This window comes from Artibeus jamaicensis, unplaced genomic scaffold, assembly GCF_021234435.1.
Source record: "Artibeus jamaicensis isolate MK-2021 breed Jamaican fruit bat unplaced genomic scaffold, CSHL_Jam_final contig_387, whole genome shotgun sequence".
Lineage (NCBI taxonomy): Eukaryota > Metazoa > Chordata > Mammalia > Chiroptera > Phyllostomidae > Artibeus > Artibeus jamaicensis.
This window is the reverse complement of record NW_026521812.1, coordinates 45,716,216-45,736,529: the sequence shown is the minus strand read 5'-3', so window position 1 is coordinate 45,736,529 and position 20,314 is coordinate 45,716,216. Positions and strand designations below refer to the sequence as shown.

The 20,314-nt window shown below is 38.5% G+C and overlaps 1 protein-coding gene across 3 annotated transcripts in view; it reads left to right on the top strand.

The window, feature by feature from the left end:
• Positions 1-19,416, top strand: part of SH3BGRL2 (SH3 domain binding glutamate rich protein like 2) — a 61,183-nt gene extending 41,767 nt beyond the window's left edge. For all 3 annotated transcript variants that reach the window (XM_053664900.1, XM_053664899.1, XM_053664898.1), the window contains exons 3-4: positions 13,035-13,115; positions 16,425-19,416. In XM_053664900.1, the coding sequence (XP_053520875.1) occupies positions 13,035-13,115; positions 16,425-16,436 (93 nt within the window). In that variant the 3' untranslated portion in view covers positions 16,437-19,416. The remainder of the gene's footprint in view (positions 1-13,034; positions 13,116-16,424) is intronic.
• The last annotated feature ends 898 nt before the right edge of the window (positions 19,417-20,314 follow it).

Here is a 20,314-nt window from a genome sequence, read left to right as displayed (position 1 = left end):
AATCCTTACATCTATACAAAAGGGAAATATTTACTCCCCTTATATTTCTTTTTATTTCCTCCCTATTAAGCAAAAAAAAAAAGTATTTGGAGTTCTTCATATATTTTTTGTTTTATTTTTTACTAAAATATTTTTATTGTGGTAAAGACATATATAATGAAATTCACTGTCTTAACCACCTTTAGGTGTATAGTTCACTCATGTTAAATATACTCACATTGTTATACAACAGATCTCCAGAGCTCTTCAGTTTGGCAGGACTGAAATTTTATGCTCATTAAACAACTCCTATTTGTTTCACACCCCTGCCCCAGTCCCTGGCAACTATCCTACTTTCTATATCCATGAATTTCACTACTTTTAGACACCTCATAAACATAGTTCACACAGTATTTGTCCTTTTGTGACTGCTTCGTTTCACTTAGCACAATGGCCTCAGCATTCACCCATGTTGTACGTCTTAGTCCTTAAGGCTGGTATAGCACAATCCTGCAGACTGGGTGACTTAAAAACATTAGAAACTTATTTTGCACAGTTCTGAAGGCTGTGAACAAGAACAGGGTCCAAGAACAGGGTGACAGCATGGTTGGGTTCCAGTGAAGGCCCTCTCTGGGCTGCAGACTACCAACTTCCTTCAGTGTTCTCACATGGTAGGAGGGACAAGGGAGGTCTCAGACCTTTTTTATGAGGGCATCAGTCTCTAAGCTTTCATGACCTAATCACCTTCCAAAGTCCTTTGGGCATCAGTATTTCACATACAAATTTTGGCAGGATACACACATTCAGCGTAGAGCATTGAAACCGTGACAAGATCTCTTTCCTTTCCATTGTATGTATATACCACATTTTGTTCATCTGTTCATCTGTGGCTAGACATTAGAGTGGTTCCACCTTTTGGATATTGTGAATAGTGCTGCTATGAACATGGGATTATAAGTATCTCTTTGAGATCTTGCTTTTAATTTCTTTGGATATATACCTAGAAATGAGATTTCTGCATCAGATGGTATTTCAATTTTTAATTTTCCTAAGAACTGCCGTACTGTTTTCCATTGTGGTTGTGCCAATTTAAAGTCCTTCCAACAGTGCACAGGGTTCCAGCTTCACATCCCTGCCAACACTTGTTATTTCCTGGTTTTGTTTTGCGAGTAGACATCCTAGTGGGTGTGATGTGATATCTCATTGTGGTTTTCATTTGCATTTATCTGCTGATGAGTGATGTTGAGCATCTCACGTGCTTGTCCATTTGAATATCATTTTTGGAGAAATGTCTGTTCACATCCTTTGTCCATTTTTTTCAATCAGATTATTTGATTTTTAAATTTTCACTTGTAAGATTTCTTTATATAATCTGGATACTTCCCTTTATCAGACATCTACTTGGTAATATTTTCTGCCATTCTTAGGTTGCCTTTCACTCCGTTGGTTATATCATTTCATGAGCAAACGTTTTCAAGTTTAACATATTCCCATTTGTATATTTTTCCTTTGGTTGCCTGTGCTTTTGGAGTCATGTGCAAGAAGTCATTACTTGCCAAATACTGCATCATGAAGCTTTTCTCCTACTTTTTTTCCTTATAGCAGTTTTATAGTTTTGGGCCTTTATGTTTAGGCTTTTAATTCATTTGTAGTTAATTTTTATATATGGTGTAAGACGAGAGTACATGTTCATTCTTTTGCATGCTGATAACTAGTTTTCCCAGCACCATTGTTGAAGAGACTGTCTTTTCCCCATTGAGGGGTTTTGGCACTTGTGTTGAAGATCATTTGACCACATATGTGAGGGTTTACTTTTTTGAACTCTGTTCTATTAACATTGGTCCATAGGTCTGTCTTTATGCCAGTACCCCACTGTTTTGATTACTATAGTTTTACAATATGTTTTGAAATGAGAATGTGTGAGTTCTTTAAAGTTTATAGAAACTTTGTCCTGTTTTTAAAACTTTTTTAAAGTTTTAAAGATTCAGTATGAATCTTTACTTGGGGGTCCCCTGAGATTCAGTATGAATTTTAGGATGATTTTTTTTCTATTTCTGTAAAAATATCATTGAGATTTTGATAGGGATTTTGTTGAATCTTTAGATCACTTTGAGTCGTATCCACATCTTAACTATATTAAGTCTTTAGTATGAACATGGAGTGTCTTCATTTATTTCGAGTGTGTCAACATTCATTTCTTTCAACAATATTTTGTAGGTTTTAGTGTATTAAGTGTTTTACCTCCTTGGTTAGGTTTATTCTTAAATATTTTATTCTTTTTGTGCTACTGTAAATGCAATTATTTTTAAATTTCCTTTTCTAATTATTTATTGTTAATGTATAGAAACACCAGCAATTTCTATATGTTGTTGTCCTATAACCTTGCAAATTAATTTTATTAATTTTTATTTTTTAATCAAAACTGGTATTTAGAAATGGGAATGCAGCCAAATTTCATTTGACCAAGGTCACATTAACCAGTCTGTGGATTAGCCATCGAGGGGGGAAAACATAGTGACCATTCAGATAGTCAAGACAAGTGGGTATGGGTGTGGCTGAAGATGCCAATACTCAGCAGGAGAAGGTGGGGAGACAGATGGGTGTACAGTGGAACACGTAGCCCAGGTTACTCATGTAAAGCCCTGTCTTACTTACAATGAAGAGAGGACAGCCCAGCCGAGAGATAGACAATTTCTATAGAAACGTAAACTTTGATCGTTTTCCACGAGATTACTTATGTTTTAAACTGTTGAATTACTCTTTTGTACTTTTAGATGGTTCTTACAGAATGTTAAATTTGCACCTGAACATTGCATATATTGCTAACCAAATAAGGTTCAATGTAAGCACTTGACTAGTTTAAGTAATGATTTGGCCTTTCCCCATATTATCTTCATTAATTGGAGCCTGAAAGTGGACTGGAGGGGGTTGGACTAATCTCAGGAGACACAGGAAAGTTAAGTGACCAGCAGTGGTTCTTTGTGGCATTTGCTCCCCTGTGCTGTCTTTCCAATATGAGGAGACAAGGAAATGCATTACATCCCATTTGGTGGAGGCTCAGAAGCTCAGCACAGGAACACCTAAGTGTATGACTTGTGTTGTTTCCAACTGCAGTGTTTATTTAAGACTTGTGAGAAGACTTGTGGGATAATTTATTTTAACTGTGTTTGGGGTCTTTTTGGAAGCATGAAGAACCAAGTCCTTTAATTATCAATTTTACAAACCCCTGGTTCATACATATAATTTTATTTTTAATAAAGAAATATATGTGTGTGCATATACAAGGTTTGTCTTATTATATTGACAACCATATTTAATATAACAAGAACAGTTTGCATAACCCCGATGTAACCTGGCAGCCAAGGAGAGTGGACTGGAATGGCTTGTGTGAAGAATGGTGACCTCACTGTACTGGTCAGTGGGGGTGGAAGACATCACTGAATGAACATATGTACTGTGTGGCCATTGCATTCAAAATGACCGAGTGAGTAGAGCAACGAATCTGCATCACATTTTGTGTTAAGCTTGAATGTTCCTCTGAGGAAACTATTCAGATTATTCAGAAGGCTACAGCTATGGGCAACTGGTGATTGGCAGCTTCATCACAGTAACACTCCTATTCATGCGTCACAACTTGTGCAGTTTTGGGTGAAACATCAAGTCACCCCTAGTGACTCAGTCCCCGTTCAGCCCAAATTTGGTGCCCTGCGAATTCTGGCTTTTCCCAAAATTGAAATCACGTTTAAGAGGGAGAGATTTCAGACTGTCATAGAGATTCAGGAAAATATGATGGGGTGAGTGATGGCGATTGGAAGAACTGTGTGGGGTCCCAAGGTGCCTACTTTGAAGTGAACTGAGGCGTCATTGTCCTACGTACAGTGTCTCTTGTATCTTCTTCAATAAGTGTCTATTTTTCATATTACATGGCTGGATATCTTCTAGACTGACCTCATGTATGAATACATGAATAAATGAATAAATGATCTTTAGCCAAAGGTCTCACAAGAAGTTTGTTGGAAAGAGATTTTTAAAGTTTTCATGTTGCACTGGTTATCCATCATCATCATTTTTTTTTCCCCAGCACTAAAATGAATATGCAAGTGGAGAAAAATTTTTCAATGAGAATGAGATAGAAAGGGAACAGTTTTAGCTCTCTAATGCACTCTTGTCTTACAAGTAGATTAACCTTTTTAAATCACATGGTTTGATCATACTGTGGCAGGAAATACTATGGCATTTGTGCCCTGCTTTGTTCTCTAACCAAAAGTTTTCATGTAATTATAAACTTACTTTTTAAAGGTTGCCTTGGGTGGACTATTAAAATTAACGTAATTATTCCCCTTCAGTAAGCTACTTAGCTGTTTCCAGCCACTGGAAACAATAGTTTGTAATTGGCAAGCTTTCTGAAGAGTGCAGTAGGTTGAATGTTATTTGAGAAAGTACATTCTCATTTTAGACTATTCCACTCTTCCTCCTTTCCTTGGAGTCCTCTGTCAAACAACGAAAATATGTTGGGGTATGCTATTATCAAGATATGAAGGGTTATTGTTGATGGCCCCAGAATTTGGGTTCAAGGTCAAGAAAAAGTCACTTGGTGAAACAAAAACTAGTAAAGATTGAAACAGGATGAGAATTATATTTGTTGCTGGTTAAAAACCATTGGGATTTCTCAGGGCCTGAGGATGCACCTAAAGTCATGGAATAAAGACGCCCTGTCTGCTAAGAGCAGCCATTTGGCTTGAAGATTTTGCCACTGCTTTGTGGCAAACAATATTTTTAAACAACAGAACAAACACTACTATGTTATGGGATAGGATGACTAGTTTCCATGAAGTTTTAAGATGAACAAGGCTTCAGGGAAATTGCACATTTTCAGTGGCTGCCTGACAATGTATCCTCCGATCCTCTAGGTAATGGGTTGGGCCACCTGGTAAATACTTTAGGCTTTGCAGGTCACATAGTTCTCGGCTGCATATTGTTTTCTGTTTGGTTGTTTTGCTTATTTTCTAACCCTTTAAAAATGTCAACACCATGGTGAGCTCTCAGGCCCCTCCATAGTTTACCCCTCTCTAGATGGTCCATTCACATTTTCCTCTGCCTCCTTGGGGATCTTCAGGGCTTATATTTGAGAAACATGGGATTAGGTGTTTCCCAAACCTCCTTCATGAAAATTAAGTGTGTCTTCTGGCAAAATAGACTATAGTGATAGACAGAAAATTTTACCTATATTGAAGCCTGTCTGCATTAATATTGTTAATAGAACAATTGAGAGTCAATAAAGGACAGGGGGTTGTTGAAGTTTAAAATTTTGGTTATCCCCAGGAAATTATGCTCTCTCTCTAGAATGTGGGTGTTATTTATGTTCTCTCTAGAACATGGGGTTAATGGCTGCATCACCGACATAATGCTAAAGGCAAAGCCCTAAAAGTCACCATACACCTGTTTTTCCTCATTTCAATACTCAATTTGTTACCAAGTCCTATAATTTACCTCCTATATAATTCTGCCCTATCTCCCTCATACACCTTAAAAGGGCCTTGTTATTGAGCTTTCTCTGACTAAGACTCTGCTTATTCCTCCCCCTCCCCCATGCCCAGCAAACCTGTGCCTTATTACTGCTATTACGACATTTATCTCATAGAATTTTTTCTTTTTCTTTTCCCCCCATGTCTTTGCCTTCAGCCAGTCTCTGAGTTCCTTGTGCTCATGCCCTGCAGGCTCCATGGCATGTTTATCTTAGTATCTGTTCCCTATCAGAATGCTGGGAACATAGACCATATTTAACAAAATTTGATTCCGTGAATGGGTGACTGACTACACAAGTGCGTTTAGCACAGCAGGGAGCTATCCCCATTATGTTGGGTCTTGCCTTGTCAAGGTTCTGAGCATTTCTATTCACATTTTATTAATAAAAGTCAAAGCCAAATATCTCATAAGTGAGCTTATTGAAATTTCTAACTTTTGCAATGACATCTATTTCAGAAATTACCTCTAATAGAGAAGCTCACATATCCCATGGGTAGAATTTCCTTAGAAAACTTTCGATCTGAATTTGAAAATCTGTATTCCAAGTCCTTCTGTCTAGAAGATCACTTATCTAATCAAGAAGAATCTTCTCCTTTAGATATTTTACTGTAAATAATCTTACACGGCATCCTGACTAACAGCTGCTAGGAAAGGAAAGGCTGGGTGTTGGGATATGGGTGACACTGAGTCCCCTTTCTCACTGATTGCTGATCAGCTGTATGCCCGAAGCATCACGATTTAATTAGATACTCCTCGCAGTTTTATCTCTTCTGTATAACTCTAGGTTTTATTCTTCTGTCTATAAATGTTTAACATCACATTTCACCTGGGATATTTGCTTCAATATTCTATAGTTGTCCTGGTGGTGTGGCTCAGTGGAATGAGTGGTGGCCTGCAGATTGAAAGGTCACTGGTTTGATTCCCATCGGGGCACAGGCCTGGGTTACAGGCCAGGTCCCTAGTTGTGGGCTTGGGAGAGGCAACTGATGGTACATCGATGTTTCTCTCCCTCTCTTTCTCCTTCCTTTCCCCTCTCTCTAAAAAAACTAAGTAAATATTCGACAGTGACGAGTGCCTGGGACATGTCTTTCATAAAGATGACTTGTGCTCTGAAGATTGCAAAGCTTCACCCAGACGGTTGCAGGCTACCCCAGGTGCCTGTTTAGCAGTATATTTTAACTAATAGCCAAACTGGCAGTTTTCCTTTTGTTAAACATTTTTTTTTCTGAGCCTTATGTAGATAAAACTAATGAAAAGAAAAAAATTGTTAAGCTATTAAGGCCATGTTAATATCAGTATTAAGACAATAAAGCCTGTGGACAGGAGGGCCTGTTTTCCTCTGCCCTTCTCTGTGTGTGCCCTCCCCCAGATTCCCAAGACGGAGCCACTTCTATGAGATTAAGTTATCGCCTCTCTGTTTCACATACTAATATCTATATCCCCTGATTTTAAATGTAGACAGTGTTTACTTTTTTCCTTGGAAGATAAAAAGAGATTTGTAATCTCATTGCTTCTCTTATTTCCCTTCCATTTTGATTTACACATACACTCATGTTAACATTGCTAAAGAGAATGTCACATTCTCTTTTGTAACTATGAAAACTATTATATAAGTATATATTATGTTTATACTGTTTTAAACATACAAATACTGTTCTCCATGGAACCGTTTAGTTCTGTGAGGAGTCACGTTTGAGAGGGTATGTAATCCTGTTTCACTAAATCCCTGTGCAAGGAGAGTGACAAAAATGTCAATACCTGAGAGATTATCGTCACTAAGTTTAGCCTTTTCACTTACTCCTCTGGGTAGTTATTAAAATTTTATTGCTGGGTCCTGTTCCCATGTTTAGCACAAAATCTTTTTCATCCAGTTCCAGTTGGTGCTTAGACATACTTGATTGCCTTGCCATCTCGTACCAGTGTGGTTGGAAATGTTAGACATGAGTTAGGCATTTAAAATCCTCAACTTTTGGCTTACTCAGATTTTTAGTATTTGGCATAAAAATTGCTGAATGAAGCTGTTTTAGACAATTGCATCTTATATCTCCTACCAGGATTGGAACTGCCAACTATTTTTCCTCCTATACCAAGATTTCGTGAAATAGAATAAATATAGTAGTAACTGTCTTTAACCACTAAATCAAGAAATTCTGCTTAGAGTATGCCCTCAGGCTTGAAAGAAATTTTAAGAAGGGGCCTCAGCCCATTACGTGCAGTGGCAGCAGCAACTCTTACAGTCTTAGAATTTTTTAAAAACATTTTCTTCTTTCGGATAAACCCAATTTGCTTTGGCTCATTTAGAATTGATTGCTGCCACCCTTTCCTTGTAGGCCACGTGTTATTTTTGTTCCCTGCAACCTCCTGTTTGGATGTGCCCTTGACTTAGCGTGGGAAGCAAGCAGCACAGCTTTTCAGAGTGGCTGCTGTGGGTTTCCCTCCCTGTTCTCTGAGGAAACACTAAAAGGGCAAAGAACTTTAAGGTCTTTGTCTCAAATGCTTGTCTAGTCCACAACAGTCTAATCTCACTGTACGGCCAATGTCCTTAAGTAAGCTCTTTGGAAGAATAAGACTATTGTGGACTTTACCTGTTGTAGATTTTTTCATGAGCTTATAAATGTTTCTGATATTGGTTTTCACTTAAACACAAACAGAAGTATAGATGACGGAAGTTATTTTTTCCTTTTTAACAGCTCTTTAGCTTGCTTTCTTCTTAAAATTGCAACATTCAGATAAATGTTAAATTAGTAATAGTGCTCAGTTATGCTGATATCTGTATAATCCAGAAATTTTTCTTTTCATAAGTAGTCAACACTAGAAACAAAGGGAGTTTGCAACGTTTTTCTTTAATGTACTGAACATGTACCAGCATTGGGAACCGGGCAGTTTTGATCTTGCATGTGCTGTTTGTGCCCTTCTCCACAGGTGCTCTTCACTGGTCATTAACAGAAGGTCGATTGTCCTGAAATGTGTCATTTGCAGACATGTATTTAAAAACACTCAGAGACAGTGTCTGACTGTAAGGAATTCAGCAAGCCCATTGAGAAGCTTTATAGCGAGTTTTTAAAATACAGTGCTTTTCACATTTGCAGTATAAACCATAATGTATTTCTAAAATATAAGCCTGATAAGTGAAATGAATTTGATAAGAAGGCAGATTTTTCTCTTTTATTGGGGAACGCCTAGGGCCATAATAACTTGTACTTATAGTCAGTAGGATGTGATTTTAAAATTTCTAACACTATTTTAAATTAATTCACATCATACTATTTAATTTTTCTCTGGAAGGCAGTATTAACTGTTTAGAAATCCTAGATTTTAAAGTATCAATCATGTACTCTGCCTAAACATGACAAGGAAAATAATTTAACCTTTTACGTTTTCATATTCATCAGTCCACTCAGAAGCTTTTGAACATCAGACAGTGAATTGTGTGCATAATTCTTTAAAACCTGTAAGCAATAACATAGAAGTAGGATTTATTCAAATTATGGTACTAGCATGAGACTACCTAAAACTTGGCACAGCAGACATCAATCAGCAGAGAACAAATTCGTCCACTTGACAAGTATTACTGGTAACCTGGTGTGTGTCAGGTACTGTTCTAACATTGACTTTTAAAATGATTTCATTAAATTATTCTGCTTTTAAAGTTAATTACCAAATTGTATATTTGTCACTTTGGAAGGAGTTAATTACCTTCAGTGACAATTACTAAACTGTCGGGAGGATCCAATTCAGGTAAGAACCTCCCTAGCTAAACTTACATGGCACTGAGTTAAAGGTTCATAAAATAAAGATAATGCTTATGATGTTTATGACACAGATACAGTTAAAGAGGATTTTTTAATCTAAATGAGAAATGCTATTCTTCTGAGATTTCTGAATATCTGAAATTTCTATATACCTTTTTTGACGATGAGAATTTATGAGAACAGTTTTGATTCAATGTTAAATGGATTGTTTATAAAGTTACATATTCTCTACATGTATAAATTTCACATGTCCTATATTGTGATTTGAAGAACTGTACTTATTTTTACATTAAGGTATTTAAAGTTTTTATTGATTGATTTTAGAGAGAGGGGAGAAAGAGAGAAACATCACTTTGTTGGTCCACTTGTTTATGCATTCATTGGTTGATTCTTGTATGTGCCCTGACAGGGATCGAACCTGCAACCTTGGCTTATCAGGATGAGGCTCTAACTTAAGTGAACTACCCAGCCAGGGTGTAAATTAAGGTTTTTAATATAAACAGTGAAACCTGAATTGTACACATTTCCATTGTAACTTATCTTTTGATCTTTTACATGCAAGATATTTTCATGTTAGCACTTTAGTCTTTTAAAGTAAAAAGCAGGCTGCATTTACAGAGATTGAGTCAGGCATTGCTTCTCATTTCTTATTCCTTACATTAGTAGTTTCTTCATTCCTGCATTTCAAACGGACATCAGAGATGATTAATCAAATAGAAACAGGTAAAGACCTTTGAAAATTCAAAGCAGGGACAGCATTTTGATGACTAAGTCACTAGTCTTTTTTTTTCCACTCACATTGTCTCTTCCCTTTCCTAGTCAGTTAAACCAGAGAGGGGTAGGTTTTTCAAACAGATATTTTACTAACTGGAATATGTGAGTGACTTTACCCCTGGACACAGCCAAACAGCCCATTGAAGAGCAGCTACATTCAGTGCTCCATCCTTTCATAGAATATTGGTGCTTCAAGGGACTTTGGTAGTGTCTGATGCAGAAAGAAAGAAATAGTCCGAGGAGCTTAAATGAGTTGATCAAGGTCACATAACTCAGTAGATTGCAGGATATCATAGTGGACTGAGTGTATATACCACTTAGTTTCCCAGAACTGAATCTGAACCAGATGGTGCTTGGTATGTTGAAATGAAGACCTCTTGACCAAGTCAGAGCTGGACTACACAGCACCTGTATGCCACATGAAGAATTTGAATCTGTGTTATAACAGCAATGAAAAGTCCTGAAGGAAAGGATTTAAGAAGAGGACAGCATGATCAGTGTCTCATTTTTAAAAGATCAGTCTGTCCTTACTTGAAAATGATGCGGTGGAAACAGGTTAGATTGGACAAGGGGTAATAAATTGAGGTGCTACTGCAGAAGTCTGGCTTGGATTAGGGCAATGGAATGGGTGTTGAACAGGGAGAGGTTGAACAAACGTGTAAGGCAGTTCCCGGTTCAGGAAAGAGGGGAGTCTGCCTGTGGTACTTCAATTGCTGACGTGGTGGATAGAATCTGTTAGATGGCAGTGCCATTTTTCTTAAAGGGCCATCTTGTGGTGTGGCAGGAAGATCATGTATTGCAATTTAGATCCCTTATGTTTAAGAATTTGTGAACAGTTAGTTCTTATATAAAACCAGAACTGAGAGGAGAAATCAGAGGTAAAGATGTGAATTTGATTAGGACCATGACTCTAAATGAGGTTCTCCAGGGAAAGAATATAGAATGAATAGTGGCCAAGTCTGGTGTGGGGAGGGACAAGTACACTGGTGTTCATAAGGATCAGATAAATAGGGCTGTGGTTCAGCCGTCTCCCTCCCATTACCACACTGAATATAAGCAAAAATGACCAGATAGAAAATGCATGCATCAGTCAGGATTATTTCCTGAGCCCAGTGAAGTATCATATCCCTCAACTGCTAGGAGGTAGCTTTGTTATAAAGAATATTTGTATCATTCATGGGATTTCGCCTAAATTCCACATCAACTTTAGACTTGTATTATTTGTAATATAGTTTTCTTATTTAAAAAATTGTTTTTTAAGAAAATTCTGCAAAATCTGTAATACTGTAAAGTCACTAGGAACCTCCAACAGCCCTGTTTATAATCTTCTTCACTTGGGTGTCTCATACAATTTCTCAAACTTAACATTTTGAAATTTAACTCCAACCTTATCCTGACAAAGCATTTGGACAGTAGGGTCTCTGCACTGAGTCATCTAATTCAAAGATTTTTCATCAGCTGAGGCATGCTTTGCAAGAAGCATATCTCCACTTTATAAGTCATCAACTCCCGCTTAAATTCTTAGGCAGGTTTCAAAATGTGCTTTTTCTCTGGTCTTTTCTATCAAGCCACAAAGCTCAGAGTTGCTTTAATTTTTAATTCACCCTAACCCACTCCACTAATTCCACAATTGATTATGATGATTTCTTCCTCCAAAATCTACCTCCAGTCTGTCCACTTCTCTCTATCTTCCACTATCATTTGCAGTGGTTCAGGCTGCCACCATCTCTTGCTTAAATTGCCACAGTACTCTTCTGACTTCCCCCTGCCCTCTCTCTGGACCATTCTTCACAGAGTTGACTTAGCTGTTTTCTTAAAGGAAACTTGACCATTCAGTTCCCTTGCTCAGAACCTGTACATGATTTCTACTCTATAAGTATTGACTCTTAGATTCCTAGACAGGTTTCAAAAGTACTTGTGATGCCATTGGTTCAGCTGAGCAGTGGATTTTCATAAGGGCTTAGAGACTTGTATACAGGGGGCTCCACACTTGCATTCCTCTTGGGTGAGAAGCATCAGAAAGCACAAAAAAAACATCAAATACAATATCAGTAAGTGTTGGGTCTAAATCTCAGTTCTCTCATATATTGACTTTCAAACTTGGGCTTTTTTTTTTTTTTTTTTTTTGGCTTGCTCTCCAACCAGGTAGGCTATGGTGGGGATTAAATGACAGAGTGACTGTAAGGTACCTGGCACAAAGGAAATGCCTAGAAATGATTCTGATCCGTGTCTGCTTACAATATTTATCCTTAGGGTGACGTTATCAAAGGGACCTCTACCAAATTTTGAGACTGCTTTACCTCAACTTAGAAACTGTATAGTATTATACATGCAGACTTTTGAAAAGAAACAATTGATTAACATATTGACCAGAATTCTTTAATGGCTTCTTTTGTGAAAGTAAGGAGAGAAAAATGATTCTGCTTCTGAGGTGAAGGTAAATGTTATAGAGAATATAGTTTTCTCTAGTTTTTATTGATCTTTTTGTTCTCTCTAAAGACACAGTCTTAAAGAGTGTGGACTACTTCAAAAACAGAAGAGAAGCACTCATATTGACACATGGAGACCTTTACAGGTTTCTGTTTACCCAGCGATACATATTTTTAGAGCCCTAGATAACAAAATATCAAGAGTAGAATTGGGAGGCAGCCTTCCATATTGAAGTGCTAAAATAAAATCTTAGGTCACAATGATTTCACACAAATAAATATTAGTTTGGCACATGAAAGACAGGGACTGTGTTTCAATTTACTTTCTCTTGTCGGTGTTTTATGTTTTAATCTTGTCACAGGCTTTGGGTTAAAAACTTGTTACATTTACCATCATACTCAAAGGAATTTTTAGGCTGCAGTAGAACAGATCAATTAGTATATTTATATAGCTCTTTCCTGGCCTGGATGGAGCAATGGTATATTTTTTATTTCCATAAAGAATTGTCAGAAGCACCAGATACAAAGATAATAGTTTGCTTTTGTTTATTTTCTCCTCCCCCCTTTTTTCTAGGATTATGACAGTTTTTTTGAATCAAAGGAAAGCAACACAGTCTTTTCATTCTTAGGCCTGAAATCACGGTTGGCATCCAAGGTAGGTAAATTTTTTCTTGTTTTAAAATTTGTCGTTTTTTGCCCTCTTGGGCAAAGTTGGTTAGAGCATCGTGCTGGCATGTCAAGGTTGTGGGTTTGATCCCCAGTCCGGGCACACACACGAAGCAGCCAATGAAAGCATCAGTGGGAGGGGCATCGAGTCACTGCTTTTCTCTCTCCCTCTCTTTTCTCTCTCTCCCCCTTCCTCTAACATCGATAAGTAAAATTTTTTTTTAATTTCTTTTTCTTTCGTTATTGTTAATTGTTCTCAGTTGAGGTTGAGGGTGTTAGAGGAATGCATATATATCCTAAATATTTAGCTTTCACTTTCTTGAATGCAAAATTGGAGACTGCCAGTGTAAACACAAAAAGAAGCCTAATTTTTCTTGCCAGTTTTCAATTGTTGCTGTATATTAGTATTTATTTTATAATTTATCATTTATTTATAATAATTTATAATCTTTTATTTATAATTTTATCATTGATATCCCCTTTTTCCAAGAAGAATTTAAGGTAGCAAAAAGTAGTAGTTGCTTTCAGTTTTTAAATGTATGTTTACATTACTTTATGTTTTTGAAATAGCAGCCTCAAAGCCATATTTTTAGGGTCTTTTGTATATTGAACTCATTTAAATTGGAAAAGAGATGGTCTGCACTAACAAATAGTCAACCTCAGAAAAACTCTACAATTCTTCAACTAATCAAAATGTTTTTAAAGCTAATCTCTCATGTCCTGTGTGTCTTAGAGAACACAGAAGGCTCAAGGTTTTCTAATATTTAGGCCTAGAAATGATGCATATTATCACAACTTTGTGAAACACGTGGATTCTCTTTCAAAATTGAAAAACAGCATTTCCTTATTAAATCAGATATTTTGATTATTTCCCCTTTTAAAAACACTGGTTTTTGAGGTTTTTTCCCCCTGATTATGAAAGTAGACTAGGCTCATTTGGGAAAACTGGGGGAGTACAAAAAAGTATAGACTATAAAATAAAAACCATATCACCCAGAGAAAAACCACATTAACATTTTTGTTGTATTTCCTTGCAATCTTTATATACCTTGCAGTTAAGGTTTTGACTGTGTTTCAGTGAGACCGAATTCTAAAGTGTCATTTTTCACACTGGATTGAAAGTGCCTTGCTGGGATCTTTGATGTCTGTAAGTAATAGGCCTTTTGAGGCTACCTCGGAGTTGTGCCATTTCCAGAACACCTGTGGGAAGGAAGGCAGGGGCTGTCAATGATAAAAACCACTGGACAGGCCCCGTAGTTTATAACCAGTGTGAAGTCGTGCTTTGTTTGTGCACCAGTCAGTCCACAGATGGTTGTGGGCGGTTTCCATGTACACGTTTTAAATAGAGGCAAAACCCACACATATAATATTAAAAGGTTTTAAAGACTCTTTTTATAATGATGGAACATTGGAATACTTGCTAGGAAAATTGTAGTATTTTATAACAGGTTTCATCCAAGAGTATCAAACAGTCCAGATTTATCTTCAAAGAACTGGAAAAACACTGAAGTAGAAGTAATCTAATGGGTGCATAAACCCAGGGGTCATCACTGTCTACGCAAAAACCTTTAAAAAATACCATGCATACTTGCCTGCTTTGTTCTTATTTTCCTCTTCCTTGGAGACTGTAGACTGACTATTCTACTCTTTATATGTTTTTTTTATCCTCACCTGAGGAGATTGTTTTATTGCTCTTTTTAGAGAGAGAAACAAACAGTGATTGGTTGCCTACTCATAGGCCCCCAGTCAGGGAAGGAACCCACAACCTGCGGATGTGTCCCAACAGGAATCAAACCTGCGACCCTTTGGTCTAAGGAATGATACTCCAACTGACTAAGTCACACTGGCCAAGGCTGACCGTTCTACTCTTTAAAAATATTTATTATCTCAGAAATTTCTCAAGAAACCTATGACCTATAAAATACACATTCTCACGTGACTTGTGGTCATCATGTTAAAGTTGGGTTTGATGGCATTGACATTGACGTGATTTTATCAGACCAATCCAAAGGCAGCAAGGATTCCAGGCACACCCACCCCTTCAGCCCACCGTGCACAGGTGCTTGTGTCAGGCGTACCTGAGTAGGGACACGTGGAAGCAGGGTGGAAGTGCATGGTGTGGTTCGTGCCACCCCCACCATTAACCATTTAAAGAGGCCTTGAAGGGTCAGTGGCAACTCATACTACATTCATCTTCAGAGAAGAGAAATAAACGTACCCTTCAGAGCATTTCCACCCTTTCTGGTTACTTGTTTTTCACCTCGGTGGTAATTTATTATCTAGTCTGTGCACGAAGGCCTGGGCAGAGTGTCCACAGGTGTAATGCACTAGAAGACGGAAGCCCCCTTTTCTCATCTCCTCTCCTCCCCTCGCTACAACACAGAGCTAAAAGACGGGGCTAGAAAGCCTGCCAGGGAACATAGGAAGACACCATTAGCCTCTGTAATTGTTCTCACACAGTGAGGAGAGATGGTAGGAAAAGAACACTGTACGGGCCCAGAGGGCACAGGTGCAGTGCACACTCTGGCAGTTCTCAGGGGCAGGCGGGGCAGGCGGGGCAGGCGGGAGGTCACTAAATGGTGGCCTGCAGGCCGCACTGGCTCTGGATGAGTTCGTCTGCACAAGAATTTTTAAAAGAATTTAAATGAGTTGTTAGTATTTAAAAATAACAGATTTCCCGCTTTTTTCAAAAAGTTGAAAGGTAAGAAAACCCTGGGGAAACCCACTGTCTTCTTTTGCTGTGTAGGCCAGCAGTGTTTGGCCCACCATGGTGCCTACTTAAGAAAAAGGAAACCTTATCACCAGTGATTTTTCAGGTAGAAAACCATCAAGACTCTTTTAACAGACTCAAAGCAGGGACTGAAGTAGAAGTTTCTGCGTTCAGAATGCTGCCGTTTGGGAGTGATGGCAACCTGGGCCCTGACCTGCCAGGGCTGGATCAGGCGGGAGGCCCTGCACCAGGTGTCTGTTCGGTGGTTGAATCATGGAGCCCTCCCAGGGATTGGGGCAGCAGCTCTTTGGCAGTAGGCATGGCCATGCAGTGCTGTTCTTCCCCTCAGGTCACTCCCCACTGGCCCTCAGAATGCAGTGACCCCCACATTCCCTGCTTACCTGGGTGCAAGTGGAACAGTATCTCTGAGAGGCTGAACCCAGGATTTGTTCTTACCAATCACATGGGGATGATTTATTGTGATTCCCAACATCTTTGTTCCTGACATTTAAAATTTCACTGACAGGGTGAATTTTCTTGTTAATACAGTGCAATAACTGCTTTTTTTGTTTGTTTTTAAATGAATAGGCAGAACCTTAGAGAAGACAAGTGGAAGATGATGGAGATGCATTTTGGAGCGCCCCCTGGTACTCAGCACACACCTGCTTACCTAATGCATCACTGTGACAAAAGCCACATTCATCATCAGTAACTTTGCTTGCATTCGGAAAAGGTGTTTTTGGAAGATGTGGGTATAATGGGATTGCATGATTGCTTTAAACCAAATCAGAACTGTGGTGGGTTTTTTCTTATTTTCAGAATTGCCTGTGGTTGCCTCACTCACCTGGAGGTACTATACCCTGTTACAGGTGTGTTTCCTTAATGACTGAAAGATAAGTAAGTGGTGCCATCAGAGAGAAAATGCTGGATCTGCCCTAGGTTGTAGTTGTTGCCAGTATTGCTCAAACCTGCTTCTCTTTAAGCTGCCTGGATTGTGTCCTTAAAGTTAGTCTGCTGGGTTATTAAAATCTATTGATTTTTTTTTTTCAAAAAGAAAAAAAATGCTGGTTGATAAAGGGATGAAGATTTTTGCTACAGAATCACACAGGTCACTATTCTAGTGCTTTACGATAACACTACAGAAAAAGTCGGGGGTTCTTTCCTCCTTCTGGTAATGTAAACTCTTACCCCTTTAAATCCTCCAAGCTCCTGCATATGTTTCCAGAAATCACTGTTACAACAGTGTGTGTTCAGAACCAACTCGTAGGGATGGAAATAATTGCTATTTTCAAAAATAGATGCTGCTTTATCTCTTGCAAGGGGAATGTTTCATCTAAATGCATAAGACTATTTAAAAGATATATTTTAAGAGGTGCACTAATTAGATAGTAAATTTATAAGGAAAGTATCCGACTCATACCTGAAGGCATTTTGAGCTCTGGCAACTTACTGTACGTAGGTGCACATATCAATATATTTTTGAATGCAGCTACCCTGACTAACAGCTGCTTACTCTATTTTGTGAAGGGATTATATTTTTTTTAGAAAGGAAGATCTTGGTTGGATATATTTTATGAACCCTTGATGAGGCATATCAAAAGATACTCATATTGCTGCACAATTTAATTTTTTCCTGTCTTTCCATTGGTTTTCTAATTTTGCTAGTGTATGTTTCTTGCCAATGCATAGTCCCAGATTTTTCACAGTAGTGTGGACACACATTCTCACTCCATGGATAAGCTCAGTGAGTTTTCAGAGAAGCATACATGAGAAAGGGGCTGTTTGAGATAAATCCGAATTATACTTGGCATACAAAACCTTTCCTCCCTTTGGAGTGGATACTTATAAACACTGGACATGTCCATTGTATTAGGGCAGAGCCTACGTTTTTTGCATCCTTGTCCCTGTTTACATTTTCTACAGTTTTTAGTTGCCAAACATGGGAACAGTCTTGATTAACTAGGATCAACTATCGGAGGATTGCCTAAAGTGTTCTGCTATTCTCAGCATCGTGATGCCAGACCTGCCATTTAGATTCTGAGCAGCAAGTTTATGAGAAGTTAAAAGAACAGAAGTATTAAAGCCCTGTCTCCTGTGTCCTCTCACCCCCCAACTTGCTAAATGTGGACTTGTTAAAAGCTAAAGCCGAAATCCCAGCCTGAGACTTGCAGCCCAGGGCTACAACCAGAAGCAAAGCTTGCCACAGACTTCTACTTGGCTAGAATAGATACATGATCAGCAGTTTTTTGTGTAAGGAAAGCTGTTGTGAAATCATGGGTATTCCTGCTTCATTGGCATTAAATAAGATCCAGGTCAAATTCCATTTGCTAAATCCCAGGGACTATCCAAGAATTTTTTTTAAACTGCGTAATGTGTCTGAGTAAATGAGTCTTCTGATAAGACAGAATTTCTTTTTAGGCTCCAGCAATTAAATTTTTTTAATGTTACATTAGGGATCTAATTTATGTTGTCTAACTCTTGCCAGTGAGCACCAAGAACCAACTTGTGAAGATTGAGGGTTTGTAAGTTAAATTCTGGGGTCATAGGATCAATACAATACTTGCTAAACAAAGATTTTTCTTCAAACTTTTGAATGACTGTGGCTATGGTAGGCCCAGTATGATTCTCCTAAACAGACTAGATGAATAGTAGTGCTAAATCACTACAACAGTTACACACCATCTACCCCTCACCCCACTTTTGTTTTTTAAATCAGCAAAGAAATAGGAGGTCAGCATCGTCCGGGCCGTACTTGCTCTGAGTGAGCTGGAAGCACACCCAGGCTCTGCAGGCTTCTGAGGGGTTGCTCTCTGGGACCACACTGTCGTGAGAGAATATTGTGTCCTTCCTGGTACCGTTGTACCAGCTACGTATCATACATGTAATGATTTTCATGTCCCCTTCTTTAACTAACTGCCTGTAGATTTAGGTCATCACAGTCTTAACAGCTTAGGAAGGAAACTGGATGAGAATTGCAGGCATAGGTGTAATTTCAAGGGCATTTCAAGAGAGAATCTTTATTTCCTGTAGGACATGTGTCGGGACAAAGGGCATGTGCTGCCAGCAGTCAGAGCATGGCGTTTCAAACTCAGCTGAAATAGAGTGCCATCCTGCCAGGTATATGCAGACCAGGAGATTTAGTTGGGGAAATACTTGTTTATTCCAAATTCTGGCTTTCTACTAAAATCAAAGAGGAGAAAAGGAAGATTTTTTTCTCAGAATTTAATATATTTTAGATTTGTTTCTGTTTTATAGATTTATTCAACATCCCATGTAGATGTTTTTGTATTACATGAATTTATAATGAACTAAACCTATTTTTTCCTCTGTTATTGAAAGGTACCAAAGTCTCTTTCTGTTTTGTTTGTTTCGGTCTTTTTAAATTTGATTTTGCTGTAGAGGGTTTTGCTTTTCCTAGAAATGGTTTTCATTTAGCAGTTTTTCTTAAGTGTCAGGGCACACCTTGATCTACATAATTGTTATTTTTACATTTCACTTTGTATGAGATTGTCCTAAAGGCATTGGTGAAGTCTCAGATTTTATATTCATCATTAAAGAGGAATAAATTCCAGAAAACACATATTCTGCAACTGGAGTGTTTGTTCCCTGCCATTTCTTACACCTTTTCCGATTTTAGTTCTGTGTGTGGTTGGAACCTTCCTGTTCAGTTGGGTTTCCACTCCCCTTTGTGAGCCCCACAGCCACAGATCTGTCGTAAAAGTGCAGGCATGTCGTTGGGCCAGTTGAGGAGATGTGGGTGCTGTGTGTGTGTGTGTGTGTGTGTGTGTGTGTGTGCGTGTGTGTGTGTGTGTGTGTGTGTGTGTGTGTGTGTGTGTTGGGTGGTGACCACAGAATCATCGCAGACAGCAACCAGGACCAAGAATGGCATTAAATCACTGGTCCTTTGGTTGGTTTAAGTAGATGACTCTGGTTTCCTGAGTGCACTGAAGCCCCAGGCTGCTGGATTTGTTCCCCTAATTGGGGGAAGAAACCAAGTACAGGGTAGCTGCCACCCTTAATGCAGCCATCTCTGAAAGTAGAAGAAAACCTTTCTGAAGGCAGCGACCAAAGTTGATCTCATCACTGAACTACTTCCAACCTTGAACACCAAGACGGGGAGGGTGGAGGAGGAGATAGATAAAAGAGTAAAAGAGAACAGGCTGTAAGTTTGCAGAATGTGCTAAAGCGGGAAACCAAATAAGCCACCCACTTTGAACCCTGACTTTTGAAGTTTTCCCAGTTCTCCCAGAAATGCAGGTCAGGTTAGTTTAGTCATCTTTTCAGTCAGCCCTTAGAATGTTATAGGCACTGTCTGAGCAGGACCGTAGTCTCCACACTGAAGGACAAGAGAAACAGAGAAGCAAAAACTGCAGTCACAGCAGAGTGGTGAGTGATAGAGTTGAGGTCAGTGCATGGTGCTCCAGGCGATGGGCATTATCCGAAAGGTGTTGGATAATCTTTTTCTATGATTGTTACAA